General features: G+C 39.6%; 1 protein-coding gene across 1 annotated transcript in view; it reads right to left on the bottom strand.

Moving 5' to 3' along the window:
* whrna (whirlin a) overlaps positions 1–22,228 on the bottom strand; it is a 112,365-nt gene that overhangs the window by 51,204 nt on the left and 38,933 nt on the right. Inside the window, exons 2-3 of the mRNA XM_070850833.1 lie at positions 7,407–7,625; positions 3,990–4,115 (exon numbers count right to left, since the gene is read on the bottom strand). Coding sequence (XP_070706934.1) covers positions 3,990–4,115; positions 7,407–7,625 — 345 coding nt within the window. The remainder of the gene's footprint in view (positions 1–3,989; positions 4,116–7,406; positions 7,626–22,228) is intronic.

Below are 22,228 nucleotides of genomic sequence, written 5' to 3' on the forward strand. Positions count from 1 at the left end.
CCTTTTTAAAGACAGTTTAACAGCAGCTTACTTTCTCATACACATAGTAGCACATGACAGCAGAATCCACAGGATCTAACACAGCCTGTCTCATCAAGCTCAGTTAGAAAATAACGTGTGGTTATACTTCAAAACAAAATAACAACATGGAAAGGGTATTTGTATAAGTGGAAAGTCAACCAGGTGTATAGACTCCACACACACGAGGAAACACAATGTTCAACATAGCTTCCCAGAAGCCTCAGGTGACATTTTAAAGTTGCTGTTGATGGCCAAAACCCAAACATATTTCTTTAAAAATGTTCTAAAGAGAAAAGAACTAAATCAACATATTTGAAAAGTTGCTTGAACGATTAATTGATTATCAATAATAACTCTTGGTACTAATTTTGGTATAAATGAAGTCCAGACACCCATTAGCCTCAGTTCTGTGCCTTATTCTGAATGTCCTCTACTGCTGTACCAAAAAGTCTCAGTAGAGGGCTAATCTACTTTAGGAAAGTAAAAGGCAAAACTGCTTTCATTGTCCGGTGAGGGTGCAGGCTCAACCAGGCTTTGGTGCTGCAGCATTGGCTGTCGTTGAGGAAGTTGTAACAGAAAGCTTTTAACAAGCATGAACATGCAGGAATCTTTCTGTACACAAGATGTAGAGTTTAAGATGATCAGACACTGTGGAACAACTTGTTATCCAAATGATGATGTCCTTTTTAGGAGAAGATGCGTCTGTTCTGAAAAGAGTGCAGCTCCCCTGCTGAGAGTTGATCCCTGGTCTCTGGGGACAGCAGGAGGCTTGTTTTCCAAATGGTAACAGAGCTGCCAAATGCCAGTACAAATATAGAAACAGTGACAATAAGGCACGAGTAACACAAAATTAACACCACTTTACTGTTTTAAACAGTTTCCTGCCTACAGATTCTGCATTCATATGCAGATGTGTGTTTATAGAGATTATACCTACAGCAGCAAGTTAGGATTTGTTTCAGTCTTAGATGCTTAGATTCATAGCTACTGAATATTCATTCCAGGGTATTTTCCTAACAAACTTTCTTTACAGTGCACATATTTGAATGAGCTTGTCAGAAACACCAATGTCTGTGCTGCGGATGTCAACAGGAAGGGTCATATGAAGAAATTATTTCTTTGCAAATATAACGTATTCAAAAGGTTTGTCCCTGACTTATTTTAATGGCCAGCTCAGCGAGGGATTTTACATACCACGACCTGATATCTAATATTTGTGTCTCACCTATTTCCTGGCTACATGAGTGAGTTTGTGCACACACAATGCAAACTGTGTCTTTGACTGTCTATGGCTGTACTCTCTCTAATTCTCTTATTCTTCCTCAACCTCCTCTTCATTCTGCCGAGATGGCGCCTGACATTTAGCCCTGCAGGTAAAACCAGGTGTCTACTGAAGCGTCTCTCTAAATCAACAAAAGGAGTGAAACCCATCCCACCAGGCAGGAAAATGTGCTTTATTTAGATCTCTGTTTCTTTTAACCTGAACCCTGGACTCAGGTGTGAATGTGCTTGCTAGCTCTGAAAGCTCTACTGCAGGTGTTCATTCCAGTATTTCCAAATGACAAAATTTCACTACAAATACTAAGCTGCCAGGCACCAAAACAGAGAAATTGGGGCAAAAAAGAAGCTATTTGAGCTCTGAAAACTCAGGCTTGACACTTTCGAAAACACATTCTTTAAAATGCACAGCACAGCACACCACAAGAAGCAGCATTAAGTAGTTCAGACATATGAAATAAAAAAAGAAAAGAGGGGGGAATAAGAAACAGAAAAAGCAAGAGAAGCACATGTCATCACTGGATATTAAAGCCTTTTCTAGCCCCTCATCTTTTCTTTTGACTCTTCTTATTAAGAAGCCTTTTTAGTTGCTAACAACACTCCGCATCAAGATGCTATGCTGAATGTGTGCGTCTGTGTGGGCCCTCTTAATAGGTGTCTGTGTAATTGGCTGGTTGACAGGCGCATCACTAACAGGCATGAGATGAAGGGCTCAGGGGAGCAGACGTCCAACCTTACTCTCCTTCTGTTGCTATGTCACCCAAACACACAAATGTAAGCAAACCAAACAAAGCTGTGTACTCTAAGGATGGATATTTCACTACTTGAAAATGAAAAGATCCGTGTTTACCCAGTTTTTATCTGGTATGGTGACAATATATATCACATATGTCCATGGATGCTGAGGGTGCTGCAGCACTACAAAGAGCATCAGTTACTGAAAGAAGTTTAAATTACTGTTTACCTGTTTCCTACTGTAACCAGAGACATCAGATCATCCTGTCAGACAGGATTCAATTCAGTAGGCTACAGCTACAGTACATAAGGTTACTGCTGCTATAGATTGACTTTCTCTCAGGACCCCCAGCTCTGACTTCCAGAGTCCTGGGATGTGTCATATGTTTGTGAGACTGAAAACAGCACAGCATATATTGTGTTTGCTATTGCCCTTCATCATAATAACAAACAACAGCAAAAGTGTTGTTGATATCCCGAGGACACTGACATTAGTTGTTTTTAAAAGCTACACTCTGTAACTTTGCTATAATGCCTAGAACAGCAACCCAAAATATTTTGAAAAATCAATTGTCCAACATTTGAAATTTCAAGTGCACATCTTAGCTTTTTTCATTACAGCAACAGACGTTCTGATTTAAATTTAAAATAGATATAGCAGCACAATATAACCAACAAAAAGCATATGTTACTTACTAATTTGTTCAAACACCTTAAAGTAATTATTTTGCTGACAGCCCATATGGTGAAGAAGAGGAATAGCAGTTTGACAGACAATAGCCTAAAGTCAGAAACATGAGTTTTTAACCCTCTATGGGGCACTCATTGAAATACTTAAAAATTCAAAATTTCAACCCTAGACCATTACCGGTGGTCATTACAAGACTTTTTTGAAGTGACTTTCAATGAAGTTACCATATATGGTTTCTTGCCGGTCTGTTATGTAGCCTGATTGTTGCTGATTGGCTTGGAGAAATCTCGTAGTTCTACTGCCTCATGGTGAGGCAAGGGGCGGCATTTTGAACTCCCACTTGATTTACCAAATATGGTCCCTTGCCCGATAAAGGGTTAAAGCAAAGAAAGTGGCAGATTGGAATAACTCCATCTGTGCTGTCATGTCACTGTGACACATTCAATGAAAACTTATTTTTAAACAAATGTCCCCACTGGTCACAGATGTCTGTATATTAGACAGAGCAAATAGTATAACAGATCTGATCTAACCAGGCTCAGTGCTGATGCACCCTGATGGCTTTACAGCACACATTAAATAACTGGCAGATTAATTGACAATGAAAATATTTGTGAGTTGCAGCCCTATTACCAAGTGACTGGAGTGTTACTGTGAGGTTGCTAAGATCGTATTAGTTGACTGCTAGAACATTAGTGAGTGGTGGCCAAGGAGTTTGGGGTTGTTGCTATGTTTAAAGGTGTCTGGTGGTTTTTGAATAGAGGGTTGCTGAGATGTTGCTACCGTATGTAGTTGCTTGTGTGTCTGGTTTGGTTTATGGAATAAACAGTAATTTACCTGCAATGATGAATCATTATGAGTTAAGCACTACTTATCATTGTACCTATCAATACATGCAGCAGCTCTGAGCTTCTGTCCAGCACTTATAGTGTCTGGATTTGACTGTACGTATCCTGGACTGCAAAGTTTCCAATGTTACGTCAAGGGCAAAATAATGCAAATGCAGCCGTTGAGAGAATAATAATATACAGTTTCTTCTCATCCTCTTGCGTGCTTGTTGTATGCAAGCCATAGGGGGTGGTATTAGTATAATGTGTGTTAGTGTATAAAGATTTTATGAAGTTGATGATATTCCACATATTTTTGAAAGAATCCAAAATGAGCAAAAAACTCTTAATACTGTAAATGCAGACAGTGTGTGTGTGTGTGTGTGTGTGTGTGTGTGTGTGTGAAACAGGATGTGAAAGATAGACTGAGGTGATACCTTGAGCCCTCCACACTCTGCTGCTGATCCCTGGTCCACTCCGGTGATGTAAATACCCAAAGCATATTCTGCCCCCCCTCGGATCATCAGACCCAGAGACCGGCCGTCGTCCAAAACCAAGTTGACCTTTTGAAGACAGACACAGAAAATAGATAAAATAGGTAGAAGCAAGGGTTAAATATCCAAAAATTGTGTGAACCAGACACTTCTTAAATATCAACATTTTAAATGACATTTGCGGCCTCAATTGTGTTGACAGGCTGCCAGATTTGCCTGTGGTGCCGGGCTGTTTGCAGAGAAATGGAGATGTGAAACACAACACATGGAAGAAATGACAGTCCTGCTCTGAGCCAGGATTTGCCGGCACAAAATAAAGAGCTTCAGGAGCTACTTAGGTGTGGTGACTCAGAGCCATCAATGAGGAGGCTGAATCTGTTCTGATTGGAGGAATGACTCGTTGAATTGGTCAATCAGTTTTTTTTACAAGGCTCATCCGTGTCACTCCCCCTGATAAGCAGAGCGGACAACATCTGACAGTGTTTGAATTCAAATAATCCACCAACTGGAAATATTGGATAACAAACAGTATCTGTGCTATAGTATCCAATTAAACATCCAGCTGCAGGGAGCTAATGATTCTTACAAGATATATGAACATGCCAAAACGCTGCTAAAATCCGACCTTAACTTTGTTACTCTTGTGTTGGTATCATGCCCTCTTGTCACTGTGAATGCTGTGAAACTTATTTTAGCCATAACCCATATACATTTATACATTTTTAGATTTTTGCTTTAATAATACCAGTTTTACTAAGGGTCATCTTGGTTCTTATAAAGTAAGATCACTGCTCAACATACACTACAGTAACTATGGCTGCAATATATATAAAACCACATATATATTCATCGCCTAGCTGCTGTCCGAGGGCTTGATCTATGAAAGCCTGTGGGCCTATTTCTGGTCTGTTCCAGCAGCTATATGGTTTGATGAAGGGGTCATTTGTCTGATGAAAGTGTTTTATTCTAACACACTAGCAGTGATTCCAGGAGATATAATCTGCTCTTCTTTGTTTGGAGCCTCTGGGTCATTTCATCAAGGGTGCTCCTTAACTCTGCAGCTATTTGCTGTGGCCCTTAGCTCCTTTAATTCATTAATCCCAATATTACATGCTGATGATTTCCAAATGTTTACTTAAGACCTCTCAACCACCTGAACCACTTTTTTTCTATCGATTCCAGGCTCTGTCAGAATTTTAACCTGTAAAGCATACCCTAAACTAAACAACTGCACAGATGCCCATTCCATCTTAATGATATTAAAACCTTTGCGTCTAATCGAGAATATACAAATTTGGAAAGCAAAGTTTACACTGTCAGTCTGTAGCCGTGCCAAACTTTAAGATGTATTTTCTTCCATCACAATAAGGTCCTTGCTTACTTGGTTTACTCCTAATGTAGCTGTCTCTTGCCAAGATTGAAAAGGAAAATCAGTTGCACTCTGGCAACTACAAGATGACACATATGCAAATATCTCTATTAAACAATGTCAGCTTCATCCCTCTTACTTTCCCACTGGTGTGCATTTGGCATCTGGCACCCAAATCTTACTTTCATTCAGTGCATATGGTACTGCGGCTCTTCTTTTTTAATAACAACTGTGTGCTTGTTGGAGGTAAGCCAGCCACCTTTGCTCAGTGGGAATATGGACGCATTCATATTCTAGTTTTAATTACCAGACACATCCTTCTTTTATTGGCAGCACATAGCAGCTCTTAGGGCTCATACTATTCTCTGGCATCAACTGTTATCATGCTATTACTTCAATATGCTCTTTCTGTAAAAGGAGACCCAGTAGTCTTGTGTCTCTGTTTTAAAGCAATGGAATCTGAGGTGGCATTCATGGAGCTGTTGTTGTAGAAGTCAAGTGCATTTAATCACATCATTAGTTATACTGAACATTTCATAATGAAATTAGCACGGCGTGTCACTTCTCCTTGCTAATCTCATGATAATCAAGAGCAATAGCTGTAACCATATAGCGACAGAAGGAAACTGGACAGGATTTCCTGTAATCAAAACATAAAGACATTCATTCATTGTGAGACTATTATTGACATGATTGGTGCTTTGAATTCTTTCAGACAAAATGTTCAACATGTTGCACCTCATGAAACAAAATACAGACAACAGCAGTTATGACCTTCTCCTGCTCTGTATCAAAGACACTGTGTTCTAGTTTGTTGAATGCAGAGCACAGCTGTTTAATCGCCCCTAAAGCACAAAGCTCGAGGCAATTCCACTGAAATGTTCAGATGACCCAGATTTTCTCTCTGGGTCAATAAAGACCACCTGAAAATTTCAGGATCCCCACATTTAACCCATCAAATGCTGATTCAATCAGACAAGTAGTTTTTTTTTATTCTAAATAACATTGAAAGTATTTGAAAGTACCTACAATCAGATATGGATATTCATTTCTTTTCAAAGAGCAAATATGCTAAAACAGCCCAACTATCGACTAGACACTGGAGTAAGATTTTCTAAACATTATCTGCATGGTGCTTACTGCAGCCTGTATTAATGGAGGCAAAGCTGTTAAGATTAATGTGTGGCTCTTAGCTGCAGAAAAATTGAAAGTTCTAGCGTAATAAATCTTTCAAACAGCTCTGACAGCTCCTTCCCTGCAGGTCATGAGATGGTGACAGGATGGCGTTTTATGGGCCTGAAGGTCTAATTACTGTTATTGTTGAAGTTTTGGGATTTCTTTTACAGTGTTCATCATCTTTTGTCCATCACTGAGTAATGTCATTTACTTTTACTCTTCCAGACTGCCATCAAAGTCACCCTGGTCTAAAATGTCGGAACCAGATGATGATGTAATGTGATGACCAAACTAAACTCTTTTACCAGCCACTAAAGTTGGGCATAACAAATATAACTGAAGAATGATTCTACAGCCTGCTGCCTATTTGTTGTCTCAAACTAAAATGTATTCCAACACTGTTTTTTGTGGGTAATTTAGGAAAGAAATTGATGTTTCCAGAGCAATCACTATTTCCAATTCTCTAAAAGCAAGGACTGATGAAAGCCGAGTGTTCGGAGCTTTTGTCCAGTCAAGTGTTAGGTTAATATTCATGTTTGAGCAGATTAATTCTTGGCCATGTCAGATCACAATGATTTAAACAAAAGCTTTGGGGTACCTTTACTTTCACATTTCTCTAAAAATACGTGATAACACACCACACAAAAACATCCTCTGGCAGTTACAGTGTAATAGTGTGCACAGGATGTACAGGACTAGTTGAGTAAAGTCAGAGTTCAAAGACACAGTGGGACTTTTTGATCTTCATTAGCAGAACAAAACATTGATCATTGCTACAGCATTATTCCAGCTTTGCCTCTCTTTTAAATCCTCACCTTCTTCTCGTCTCCCTCCTGCAGTAACTGCATATTGCTGCGTCGCTGGCTGTCAGTTCGTCGAAGGGTTGCGCTCCGATGCTCAGGCAGGTCAGGAGGAGGCGACACACTCCGACCCTGAGGGTCAACCCAGGTATAAACATGGTTGGTGACATAGCCCCCTGGAATGCGTCCTACTGATCGCACGGAGAGGCAAAGCTTTTTACTGCCCTTCAGCACCTGGTGAGAGGAGAGGAGAGGAGAGGAGAGGAGAGGAGAGGCATGAGAGACATCAAAAATGTGTATATCTCAGAAAAATACATCAGTGCAGTGTGCAAAAGCAAATCATACCCACAAATCAAAAACTTCATTCAATTTAATTTGATTTTATAGGGCCATAGTACACACCCACATGGATACATACATGGATAAAAGCACAGTGTGAGGTTGAAACAGTGGGCATTAAAGTGATAAAGACCACTAAATGTGTAGCAAAATTAAAGATTACACAGAAGCAACCATTTTTTGAGTTGATTTTGCACCACCAAAAAACCCCAGATGACCAAACACCCACACACACAACAAACACATTTCTACTGAAAATTGCTGCTAGCTGTGCCTCATTGCGTTCTGATAGCTTGCTGTATGTGCGATCCCTCTGCAGATCAATGTATTCCCATGTGCCCAGTGGTCTGGAGATATCAGACTGAATGGAGCTGTAGCTCTTAATGATGAAACAATCATTTTGCTGTACAACACAGACACACGCAAGACCTTCTTTCATTTCAGACTAAAATGGTCACAAATATTGCCCAAAGACTTCTCTGCATAGCTCAGTGTCCCTCAGGAATCAAAAAAGAAAAAGTGATCCACAATTGACACTATCAGTGTCACTTCCTACACTGCTTGCATGGAACTAGTGAATGTCTCTGTTGAAATGACTATTAACATATGCTGCAAGCACCAACTCAAATTACTACGTATCAGAGTGCTGAGAATTGCAGAGGATACCCATCTCCTTGGGCACAACAATCAAACTGATTCAATTTCACAATCCTGATTTGTGCTGAGAGATAATAACTTTAGTTCTAAGTCAACAAAACCTTGTCGGCACGGAAGATCACTGACTGGAACAAAATGCCTGTCATCACCTCTTCCACCTTCTCCTCTCTTTAATAGAAGCATCAGTACAATGATAGAGATGAAAGTATACACCAGATAAGTTCAGCAACATGTGATCAGGCACACTGCTAGTGGCCTTTCCTCACAGAGAGAGGCAGAAGATAAAGCTGACAGACAGAAATACACAAGAAACTGAAAATTATACAGAAAAGCACACAAAACCAGAAACAGCAGGAAGTCAGAAATGAAAATTGCCTGTCTTCTTGATTTTATTATTGTGTCAAGACTTTGACACTGTTGATGACAAAGGCTATCTCCTTGTATCACTTCCCTCTGAGCCATCAGACATCAGCAGGGGGGTCTTGGAAAAATGCAGGATTGCACCATTTGCAGACTGAACATGCTGCACATATTGACAAAAAAAGAAATTCTAATGAAATTTCCTGAAAATGTATTAAAAGTGAAAGTAAAAGTATTTAATATTCTCATAGTTTAGTTTGTTTGGCTTTCCAAAATCACAGTTTGACTGACATACATCAACACGTAATTTCTCGTTAGTACAAAACATTAAAGTATATCGATTTCTTGTAATAACTCCTGTATAATGTGGAGTACAAAGCAGAGTAGAATATTATGGAACTCACAGCTGATATTTATGTTGAGATTTGTTGTTGTAGAAGAGAATATACATTTCTGTGGGATGATGATAATATCACTGCAGAACCAGAGAAAGGCTCTAAATACACAACAACATGCACAATCTCAATCAGCTCAGCTGAAATCACTGGGGCATTTTTTTTATTTGGTTGATTGTTTAATCCAGGCCCATTGGCCTCTCTCTTAGGCACTTTACCAACCTTCTACAGAGCATTTCTTTGATTTATACTTCCAAACAGGCTTTACCATAGTGCTGGTCTGAGAAATGTAACTGCTGTGTTTAGATACAATGAGAGGTAGGAGTGCAGGGGAGTTAGGGCAACATGACACACAAGGAGAAAAGGAAAGATGGAGAGGAATGGAGGTGATTGAGGGAGGGCAGTGGGTTTAACAGGCTGCTCCCTCCTGTGAATAAGAAACAGTGGTAATCAACTAAGCAGCCGTGGTACAGTGGTCTTAATGTGCTGTCCCTGGAGGAAAGTGCTGATTGTGACACTGGGCTGATGTAGCTCCGCACTGTTTGCAAGCAGACCAAGCAAAACTGGGAAAATAATGGAATATGTAGCTGAGCATAATGGGAAATGGCAACGGCAGGTAAACTGCTTTCAGATGGTGCAGCGGAAAAAAACAATACGCTCTCACAAGAGTCCAGGCAATCCATTTTATACACAAAAGCTGACGGCATGAAGCCCAGCCCAGCTGTAGGAGCATTCCAATCTCCACACTTGGAAATGCATGGTCATATGCTGTGGGAGGTTTAAGAGTACCTGGTGTCAGGAAAATTATAGAATGCAAAATGATTTATGAGACATGAGGCATGAAACCGTAATCCCTGGTTATGTAGAGAGTGTGTATCAAATGGCCCTTGTCATACTGCAAACTCTATTGGAACAGCAAATCTACAAAGTTAATAGGAATCATTAGATGATGTAATGTGCTAAAATGCATTTGTGTATGTATTGGAAGGGCATGGAAGTAATGTTAGCTAACCTGCTAACCTCTATGGGAGATTATAGTAAGATAATAGGCTAGCAGAAAAGACAGCAGCCTGAAGACGGTTGGAACAAACTTTTTAAATTTGGCCTTGTGGATCTAATGTGAGTGAATATTCAGCAGCTTCTGAACCGTCTCTGTTCTATAAGCGTTTTGCATTGTGGGACACAGACGGCAAGCTAGACTGGATGAATACTAGAGATTTTTTCCAAATCAGTACGACAGGTATCTTTGGCATACTGCATATAACATACTACATTTGAGCCAAATCAGAATGTACTGCTAGTATACTCTGCTGTTTCAAATATGGTCTGTCCTTGTGTGTGGTGTGGGCATGTCTGTTCCTCATTCCTCTCCTCCATACCTGCCCTGCATCATGCTTGTTATCACTGCACAGTTCCCAGCTCCTTGTCTGCTCTCTCCTGCCACCAGTTTCCCTATTCCCTCGTCAGCTCAGTTTGTATTTTAGTCCTGGTTTTCAGTTCAGTCTTGTTGGATCCTTTGTTCAGTTTTGCCAGGGTAAGGTCTGTTCTGTTTGACCTGCCTCAGTATTAAAGTTATTCTTCAGTTCCTGCTGCCTCCTGCATCTTGTTTTTGGGTCTATCCTCTGCAACCCACCCCAATGAGAAACAAAATTCTTCTGCCGTGAATATGACTACTACTAAAATGAAAACTACAGTTTGTGTACAGTTTGGGGATATTATGCTTTTAAAGAAAGTATCATATTACATGGCTGGAAAAATAATTGTTCTAGTGAACATGTTTAGGTCTTGCATCAAACGTTAATAAATTAAGTAGATGAAAATCCAGATCCTATCACTTAAACAAATAAGCCGACATGTAAACAGAGAGCATCATACTGACTCAAACACTTTTTTACCAACCAGTTTCTGAATTAATTTATTCCTGTATGCACTGAATGCTCCACAAGACGGCAAAACCCAAACAGAGACAAATATTCACACAAAAACCACACACACACACACACAGTTACCTCAAGCAGCACCTATCATGGCTGAATGCTGAAGCCAACTGCAGAAGTGTCATAAGACGCATCTTGTCTAATGCCCTGTTCACACATACAGACTCAAACACTGGAGACGCGACAGGGTGCCATCCATTCATTCATTGTGAATTCAACCATGAAGACATGCTGATGCCACCCAGCACGACTCAGAGACTCAAGGCCCCCAGCAGCACAATGTGAGAATCTTGATGTATAGAAATGTCCTCTGACACATGACAGCAACATCTTGGAGAGATCTAATCCAGCTTGTTTTGTTTTCTTCATGAAAAGGTAGCGCAGTTGTTTTCTACTCCACAACAACATAAAAGAAGTTGATGGAGGAAAAGCTGTTAGTTGCGGTTAACAGTTTTTTTTCTACTCTATAACAGGCTTCTGGGACTTGAATAAGAAAAACAATGTATGAAAAACATTGCTACTTAACATCTGCTGGTATTGTGGCACTGCACTAAAATCATAGCCTACCTGGAGCAGCAGTGTGTAAATTACATGCTCAACACAAGCATGCAAACTCTTTTAGCATTTAAACTTGAAATTCATATGTGTGAAAGAGGAGTAATAAGACTCAGCGTCCAAAGATCTTGGAAGACTGTGGTGAAGTGTCAAATCATCTCTCTAATCATCCCAAATCATTGTCAATTAACATCTCTATAGCAAAGTTGACTTGTAATGACTTTGTTGGTGACAGTATTGAAAATTGCTGCTCCATTAAAAAGACGTCATGATGTATTTGATTTACAGATGTCCTGGCTCATCACTCAGTTATGCCTTTTGCTGCTTTTTGCCTAAGACGCTTTTTGCCCAAATTTTGGATTTTCTGGCTCTAATAACAATGGCATTGATGCAGTAAAGAAGTTGAAGAAGCCTACACATATGGGTAATAACACTTTGACTCCATTTGTATTTTTGTATCTTAAGATGTCAGGGGATTAAAAGAACTCATGACTCTTTGATAGCACTGTTGCATTGTGGGTTCACCATGTATTTGTCCAGCTGAACTGTAGGAACTGTAGGGACGGTAGTGACGGTAGTGACGACAGGCCTGGTGTGCTCTAGAGAACAAACGAGCTGAAACAAAACTGGAATGTGTTTGTTTGATGGCTTGTTGAAAATCCGAGTGCGGCTGGGAGGCAAGCGGATCTGTCAGCGGTCTGAATGGATCATAGCCATCGATGCTGTGCAGCGTTGGCACAATTTTCAAAGTCCGATCCATCTGTCAGTTATATGTGTTTGTGCCTGTGGGGGGAAAGTGAAGCGTGTAACCGGTAGGGAGCGTGCCTGTGAGACTGTCGATGAAGTGTTTCCCCAACACTGAACGAGGGCACAGAATAGACGCAGGAATCACGTGCGCTCTTTTTTTCATCGGTTGAGTTTGCATGTGTCACAAGTAGAACCACAATGTGCCAGTTTCACAGTACACAGTGCAGTCAGAATACAACACAGCGACAATATGGTTTTATTGTTTGGGCTCAAGGAATGAAACAGTGACTGGTGGTCTGAGGTTTTTAGTTTTATTATTGTTTTATGAATTTCACTGAACCTCAGAGACTGAAATAAGCATTTCAAAATGCATTTTAGCCGGGGGAGTTTGTCAGAGACCTTTTATGCTCACTGCTACAATTTTAAGAAACTGCTAAAGGTCCAATCTAAGAAACAAAACTACAATTACTTGTAAAAATTGTCCCCAAAACAAAAGAAAACAGGAATTAAAGGTGGTTGCAGCACAGGTAGAACATCGGCAGATATTTTTGTCTCTTTTTGCAACTTAAAAACTAGCAGACATGAACCATCCCCTACCACTTGCTATTACGTCTCTACCACACAGGCTAAACTGAAAGCCATCGACCCAGAATCAAGTTTTTTATTATCTCTGTTGCATTAAATAATTTCAGAGGCTTGTGTTCCTTGCCCGGATCATGCCAGATACAGTGAGCAAAGGGCCGATAGTCATTACTGCTAAAAAAAATGACCACCCAGTGAACACCCAGGTTGACAAACATCTAAAGTTTAATTTCAAATCTGTTCCAGAATTAGGAACTGTCAGACTACTTCCTCTCTACAGACATACCCTAGTGTCTTTGTGTGTACTGTTTTGCCACGTGTGTGAGCATACACATGCATATTAGTTGGACACAGAGAAGCAGCTTAGACCAAATGAAGTAAACACTTGGAAGGATTAATGAGTAATTGACAAGGCCGCCAACACAGAGACTTAATGGAGCCAAGTCATCAATCACAGGGATTAGTCAGAGGAAAACATCCACAATGCTCTGCCCAAACCATCTCCGTTAATCCTCCCATTCCCCAATCCATCTCTCACTCTTTGTTCCTCTCTTTAATTTGAATAAATGCCTTAGACCACCTGCACACACGTACACTGTACGCACATATCACTGCAGGGCGTGTGCAAAATACAAATGAGACAATGTGACAGACAGTATGTGCGCGGGAAAAGATTTACACTGCAGTGATGAACAGATCAGTATAAGACTGTAACTACCTTGCAGTTTTTCTGTCCCTCTCTCTTTTGAGCCAATCCTTTCATCATACTTCAGTAAGTCACTCCATGAGATTGGTATCATTATGCCTATAAGACCTCTATACTATAGCTGTTTATCATTTTAAAGTGAACACAGAGAAAGATTGATGCTGGCTCTCTAAAAGTGACAGGATGGATACAAAGAAACGTTTAGCTGTTATCACTGTGACTGTGCTAGTGAGGAGGCAACAAAGCAAAATCTGATGTGGAAGACTTCAAAACAGACCTGTCAACAAATTTTTATCAGACAGACAACAGTTGCATTTTCAAGCCAACAAATACTAAGTAGAGCTTGAGATGTAAACACACTGATGAATGTCACATTGAGCTAAATCTGTGAAGTCTGTGAGGCCAGATGATTGAAATGTGACCTTAGAGATGTGTTATGTGCATTGAAGTGGGAAGATGAGGGGCAGCTTAAATGAACAGTTTAACAACTAACAGACTAATCAACAATTTTCAGCTTCTAAAATATGAAAATTAGCAGATTTATTCTGTTTTATAATCACCTTTCATCAAATACCTTTGGGAAGACAAGAAATTTGAGGATGTCACCTCTGGGAAACTGTGATAGGCATTTTGTCACTATTTTCAGAAACTAAAGAATTATTATTTAATGAAAACTGAACTTAATACACGAATATACTAAAACATAATTACACACGTTTTCCATTTACTGCAGTTGCATATGAATGTAGTCTTTTTAGAATAAATAGTCCCAAAATCTGCAATATGAGCTTAAGAAACTAATTTGTAGTGCATTTCTTTTTGTGATTTCACCACATATGAAGCTTTCACGAAAGTTCAATGAGGAACATCTTTTCTCTCATGCTCTGCCATTATTCCTCTATGGGTGAATTTCCCCACATTCCCCATACTAACCTGGCTTCATCATATTTAGCCAATTATTTTTCTGCCCAATTAGCCCCTGGATACAATTCTTTAAAAACCTTTAAAAGTCTTTAAACCCTGCTTGTGGCTTTATGTTTGATTTATGTTAGACAGGGGATGCTCGGAGATGAAAAAATAATAAAAGGACAGAAACAGCTGATTGGAGCTTTTCCATGGACTTCGAAATTTGGTACTACATTGGTTCTAGATGGATTTCAATGCTCTTGCTGATTATTGATTTTTGTATTGCGCTTAGTGTTATGAATTTTCTATTAATCTTTTGTAATTACCTTTTCCAATCCACAGCTCCTGCTGCACACTAGGCCGTCGAAGGAGAGCACGCTTGCGCTGATCAGTTTTTTTGTTTGACTGTTTCTTTGGTTGGGAGTCTGTGCTGTTTTGGGCCTTTGCGATATTGTATGTGATTGTGGGTTATGCAAATAAACTTGTCTTTACATAAGGATACGTTGAAAAGGGTTTTTGTAATTTACTGATTAATTTATTCATTCGTGTGAGTGAATAACCACAAAAATGAACTCCAAACTAAAGGAACAATGGCTGAGATTTCTGGACCTCCTTGCTACTAACCGCTACCTAAAAATGCGAAAGAGGATAGTCCCACTGTAATTACAAAGCGATCAACATGGAGACTGCAGAGCTTGAAACTGTTGTAAAAGAAAAAGAATATCAGAATGGCTGGCGTGGCCATGGATCAATCTACCCCCCACTCATTCCTTTACACCAGCTCATTAATCAAACTCGCCTCCTATAGCTCCTCTACTCCCTCTCATATCTCCTGTATTGAGCGCCATAGCTCTCAGCGGCTGTTATTTACGACGCCTCCTCCCAGACACAGATGCCCGACATCACTGATATTTACTGAGAGAGGGCAAGAGAAGGACAGATAATGAGCGGACAGATAATGAGCAGCAAATAATGATTCGTTTCTCAATCTCAGTTCAAGTTAGTCACGTTCTGCTTGCTTCTTTGCATCTGAATATAAAGATACCTCTCTTTGATCCATATTGTTCAACTGAGAACAGCTATAGTCATCATTCGTGTCTCTAAATTAGCTGTGATGGGTCTGTCACATCATCAACAGAGTGAAGAATGAAACTTTGACAAGCAACAGCAGGCATGGTTTCATTTGCCAACGGAACATTGAACATTATCATAAAACAGTTCATGTTGAGAATTCCAGTGGAGCCCTTTCATTGTGCATGTGTGTGTCTGTGCTTTGATGTCCGAGTCACTCTGTGCTCTCACTGTCATTATATTAATAGGCCGTGTCTTGCTCTGAACTTGACAAAAGCTGAATTGTGCCCGCAGGTGATTGCGGCTGCTGATGGCGTTGGATTCCAAAATCACACCAAATCAATTAAAGGGCTCCTCTGCTTGCAGAATCATTGATGTACTTCTGCGTTCAGACTACAGCTCCACCTGGAGCCATCGGGAAAGTGTCTGAAATATCAAATGGGAGGGTTTTAAGTAATTATCATTGCGTCAGCTTAGAGCCTTGCTAAAGGATGTGCCAGCACAAATTGAGTCACAGTGATTACAACAGTAAATTCAAAGAGGGGTAGATAAGTGAAGGTGTTCAAGTAAAACTGTAAATCAGGCCAAAAACACTCCTTTATTAAGCATAGTGGAGACAGAATATATACATACTTTTCTCATTTTAAGGTCTTATTCTTGAAGAATATATCCTTATGTTTATGTTTTTTTTGTCTGTTTGCAGGATGTCTCAAAAACTATAGAAATTTGGAGTTAAACTATGGGCCATGAAAAAGCCGCTCAGTTTATGGGTGTGAATAGCATTACCCTGTGGCACTTCACATTTTTACTCATAACTCCTGGACCATAATACATAAAAACATGTTTTCCCGACAATCCCTGATTGAAGACAAATACAATTATCCCACTCATCAATGTGTGAATACATGGTTCTACCTGGGGTTTTGCAAAACATTTTATAACTACTTCTCCTCTTTTTTGATACTGCATGCCAGACCATTTAATATAACTGGTAGGTATAGCCTTTTTAACATAAACTGCCAAACCAACTAAACAGCAACAATCAAACCTCAATAGCTAATGCATCGTCAACTCAATGCTGGAATCTGAACGGCCATCACTCATGAGTCTGACAGTTCATCTTTGTACGGCCGCAATGTTCCCAGAGAGGACTCTCCATCTTCTCCAAAATTCACAACTGTCATGACCTGTATTTTAATACACCTCAGGATTTACATACAGACAAAAATTTTCTATCATTAAAATCACTAATTCATAGGGCGGCTCTAATCAAAGATTTTCCTTGTCCTAGTAACAGTTCAAGCCATTAGTTGACTAGCTTTTATGACACTTTTATGATATATATATAAATGATTCAAACATACATTTTCGGGGGGCATTAGAAAATGATTTGAGTTTAAGGGCCAAGAGAGACTGTTATGAGTAACACTGTTGACACTGTACTGCATTACAGAAAAATGCAAATCCATACTAATAAGCCTTTAAAACATACATTTTACAAGCACAGGGCCATAGCGAGCTGCTGGCAAAAACAATAATGGTTCTGAATGTGTGGAAAAAACAGGAAGGAGACTGTATGAACATTGTGATTTATTTCATTACAGAATGATATGATCTCAAAATGATCCCGCACTTTGGATTTCCTGCCCAACATATAAACTTTCTGTAAATAACTATGTGATTATTACAGGGACGAACCGAGTAAACGCTGATGTTTTTTTTCATGCCTGACTGACTGACTGTCGCTCCTGTGTCCTTTCTGTGTCCCTCTTTTCACATTAATGCCCTCTAACATTTCAATCATGCCACATAGGTTTTCACCAAATTTTGGAAGGTGCAGCTCCCGAATGGAGCAAAAGATAATGTACAGAGTATTTTATAATGGTGCAAATAATTTTGTTTGGTTTATCTCGAAATATACAGGTGCTGTTAACTGCTATGACCAGTACAACAAACACTCACGACAACTAGTGGGTAAACTCTGATGTTGAAGGACACTTTCACCTGCCAGAATTCATACACTCACAGCTGCAAATGAGCACGCATTAGGAGTCAAACAACTGACTCTCTAACCAAAACCACCTCACTGCCCTAAAATATAGCATCAGCTTCTCCATCTGAAGGCTTTATTCATCTGCCCTCATTTCCTTAAAAGACACTGCAGACAGGAGACATGAATTATGGAAAGCAGGAACTACAACACCTTGGTAGGAGCTAGTGCATGTCTGAATAGCGTATAAGATGGTCTCATTACACACCACTAAACTGTGGGTGTGAGCAAAGTCTGCGTGAGTATGTATGTCTGTGTGTGTTTATCTGCATCTGCATGTGAGTGTGTGTTTATCTTTGTTTTCAGGCGAGTTTGTTTGTGTGTGGGAAGATCAAAAGACTGTGGAGGCAGTAAAGTTTCTACTGTGGTACCTGGATAAGAACTTTTTTATGCCTTTTTAAGAGCTGCTGCACATCTCCAGTGTAGATAGTCTCATTATGCATCACTAAACATGTATACATATGTAAGTATACACGGGTTCCCACTAATATCAAATTGCATTTTTCTTTTCTGTTACAAAATATAAATCCAGAGTTGGCAGGCAAAATATCTTCATGCTAATAATGGAGATGACACTAGTGGAATGTCATTAGGTACCATTTGTCTCATTAGTGTCAAGACTGTGGCTTCATTTTACCAAAGTTGATGTCATCATTTCAAAGATTTAACTACTGGGCACATGACGGCTCCTACTTCAATGTAAAGCCAGCCTAACCTTAGTGTATGCGAGCTAGAGGTTTCAACTTTCCACATCAAACTTGTGCCACTTGAAATTGGACAGGGCTGTCATATATCAACATATTAACAATAAATTAAAAGACCAATTTACATTATTTTATCTGCACAAATTGCTTTTCACAATTTCAGTTGGACTTTGAGCAAATCTGAAATGAAAAATAGAAATTTTCAAATTTCAAATGGGTTTGATACCATCACCTTTAACCCACAGAGCAGAGGAGGAAATGTGTGGCTGCAGGCTTCTCATCAACATGCCAGTCAAATAGCAAGCTGAGTCCACAGGAGGTCCCTGGGGTCTGACATCACCGTGGAGAATGGCGTATACCACACACACAAACACACTCTTCAAGGTACACAGGTTCACACAAACATAAAATGTCCGCTTCACAATGTTCTTTTATGCAAGCGCGCACACACACACACACACACACACATGCAAATAGTATGCAGCATTTGTCTTCGGTCACCTTTGATGTGCACAGCAGTGTTGCCATGTGACAGTGAAAACAAATAACACAACAGAAAATGACTAAAACACAATAAAGCAAAGCAGTGAACGATGAAATAACCAGAGTGCTGTGTATGGAGCGTTACTGTGTGCATCATTTTAAGGAGATTTGACTTTTAAAAGAGCACTTTCTCCCATGTGTTCATGCCAGTGAATAATGAACCTTAAGTATACACTATAATGTTTGTTATGAATTTTATATTTGCTAAAAAAATCAATTTGTTGCCATTTATTTAAAAAAGAAAAGAAAAATGAAAAAAAAAAAACAGTTAAATTCAAATTGTAATGACTAAGTCTGATCATCATAATGGCATCTTATTTACTTTAAACTGCTTTTGGTGTTCTGGCAAAAGTGAAAACATGGCTAAAAAGTTTGCAGCTGAACCATTAATTTTGTTTTTACCTTGACTAAGGACATTTCTCTTTTCATTTTCTATTACACAAAGCATAGTCTTAGCTGTTGTCATCACAAGAAGACCCTTTTCACTGCAGCGGCGTGCACAAGGACATAAAAACCAGGGTGAAGCAGCTCTGTACAAAAATTTGTTGTTTTTTTTAAGAAAATCAAAAAAGGATGAGGTATTGACATTGCATTTATTGACACAGTATGTGTCTGCTCTTTAAAGAACATATAAAAAGACTGGATTTCTATCACACTGAACAAATATGATTTCCTACAGTACATAGCAGAAAGCGTACTAAGATATAAGGACATGTGCTGCAACAGTATTTGATTTACTGTTATGTTTGAGTTAGGTTTATACAGTAGAGAGGGGTGAGGAGAAAGAAATGATGGGAAGTGATGCAAATGAGTACAAGGGAGGAAAAGAGGAGACAGATTCATTTTTTACTCCCCTGAAGTCTTACAGGCCCTTTGTTAAAGAGAAAATACGGAGCCACAGCAGTAAACTATAACCCTCTGCATTATCCAGAACTGACGTTACATCATTTAGCAAATATGTACTGTTAGAGGGAGAATAAGTGCAGCAGCAAAGCTCTCTTGTATGTAAGCTGCTGCACCACACTACCAACATCAGTCAGTACTAAATAGATTAGACTGCTCTTTTTCAATAAAATATTGATTTAATCTCTTAAATAAAATCATCTTCATGTGGCAGCACATCCCTACCACACATGATATTTAGTGTAACATATCGGAATCCTAATCAGCCATGCCATAAATGAATCAATACTAGTGCCTGACAGAAAACCCACAGCCTCTGTGACACCTACAGATTTAACACCAGCTGGTTTATTTTCATATTTTGTGCCTCTCGTTTTTCCTCCTGGTCCTTGTTCCTGTCGGCCACAGCAAAGACATGCAGAGAGAAGTAGTTCCAGGAGAGTCATGGTGAGGCTTTCAGCTCCACTAAAATCCCTGGATCAAGAGAAGCAGTGACAGCCAAATATCATGCAAGGATTCAGGTAATAAACAAGCTTGATCATTCTTTGCCAAGAACAGCACCAACTTCTACTTGATCTGCTTTCTGCTGAGCAGTCTGGACTAGGAAACCTTTGTGAAACATGAAGAGCTGTGATTAAATAATGCTGTATCACCAAAACAAAAAGCAAAGAACAAGAACAGGTGCCTGTTCTAAGAACTCCTTAAAATATAACTTCTTTATGGGTTCCCTGTTCCCGATGTGCCTTGCAAGTTTAAAGCCATTTAGCGCTTTTATTTAATATGAGTTTATGAACATACTGAAGCTTTTTATGAGGTAGTAGACTGGGCGAGCAGTCAGAATCCTGCAGTCAGCACCTATAAATAACCACTGCTCAAAACCAAGTAGGAGTCGATGCCACCCAGGTCCTTGGAGGACACTTAAGGGTCGCAGCCAATTAAAATATACAGCTGAGTGGGACAGGTGTTCATGAATAATGCTGCGCAAACCGGTGCATTTGTTAGCCTCTCTGCACAGGTTTCCCACCTGTGTCCACCTGCAGTCAATGCAGTCAGTGCAGCCTGATGCAGTAATAAAGCTACTGCATTATGCTGAAATGAACTAAAATTCTGGTGACAGAAATGTCTGTAACATAAACACATAGATCTTAAAGTCTGGAAAAATGAAAGCAAGAAAATCAGTCAAACAAGGCCAATTGAAAGCTCACTCTTGCTTTCCCTATCCCACTTTCACAAGAGAAAGTGACACCAAGGCTCCTTTCACAAGGTTAAGACTGTCTTTACTAGAAAACAACAACGTAGGCAACTTGATCAAATGCTTAAAATGACTTGTATCTAAATGTTTCTGACAAGCAAGCTCTTGTGGTGCTGCGAATAATGACATTACATCGGTGGGATGATGGATTGGGTTGGGTTGGATGTTGGGAGGATAAAGTGTGCAGTTCACATCTGTCTCCTCCTGACACTCCAAACTGGTCTCTTTTCCAATGACCGGATTTAACGCTGCAAAGTATTAGTCAGTCAACGCGCTTACCATCTCAACTAATCAATTTCCTGGGGGAAACCTGTACATTATATAGAACTAACCCGAACCAGGTAGTTATAGTTGCCTAAACCTGAAACCTTTAAGCACTGAGGTAGAAGATCGAAAAACACACTATTATCATGCTGGTCAAAATAGGTAATTTACTCTGTGACGGAGTGGTCCTCTGAGCTGAAGTTAATCAGAAGAGGCACGTTTGGCTTTTGTGGTGGCCACATTCTTATTGCCACATCCAAAACTCTGATTGGTAGATTAACTGTTTCTACAAGCAGTGTTGTCGATGAGGGTTTTGATTTAGAGGGCAGGCATTTCAAACTCTGAGCCAATGGATTAGCTGCCTTATTATTTTCGCGTTTGTATCCATGTCTTGTAAATGAGATTTTGTTCAGACGGCATGCGCTTGACTATATGTGAAATTATAGTCATTTCGGTCAAAACTGTTTAGGTACCATACAAGACGATTAACTCTAAAACTATCAAGAGGATACAAGGAATGTGGTAAGATTAGTCTGAGGTTTATGGTTTTATCTCTGGTAGCTTGATACTACACAAAGCTATATATGAAGTATATATGAGCTCTATATACAGACTGCCATACGGACTGAGACAAATGTCCCAACAATGATTGTTATAACTACCTTTGCAGAAAACAATACAGACCTAGTTTTGTAATATAATTTGTAATGTGCATTACATAATTACGCTTCTTTGCCGTCTTATAAGGAACTGTTTATGCCTTCAGTGATTTCAAATACCCATCGAAGTTCTCCATCTAAACTGTAACTGTGCTCAGCCTATCAAGTCACACTGACATAGCTATGCTCCATGCCAGTGACACGGTC

Source organism: Pempheris klunzingeri, chromosome 19 (assembly GCF_042242105.1).
Source record: "Pempheris klunzingeri isolate RE-2024b chromosome 19, fPemKlu1.hap1, whole genome shotgun sequence".
NCBI classification, from domain to species: domain Eukaryota; kingdom Metazoa; phylum Chordata; class Actinopteri; order Acropomatiformes; family Pempheridae; genus Pempheris; species Pempheris klunzingeri.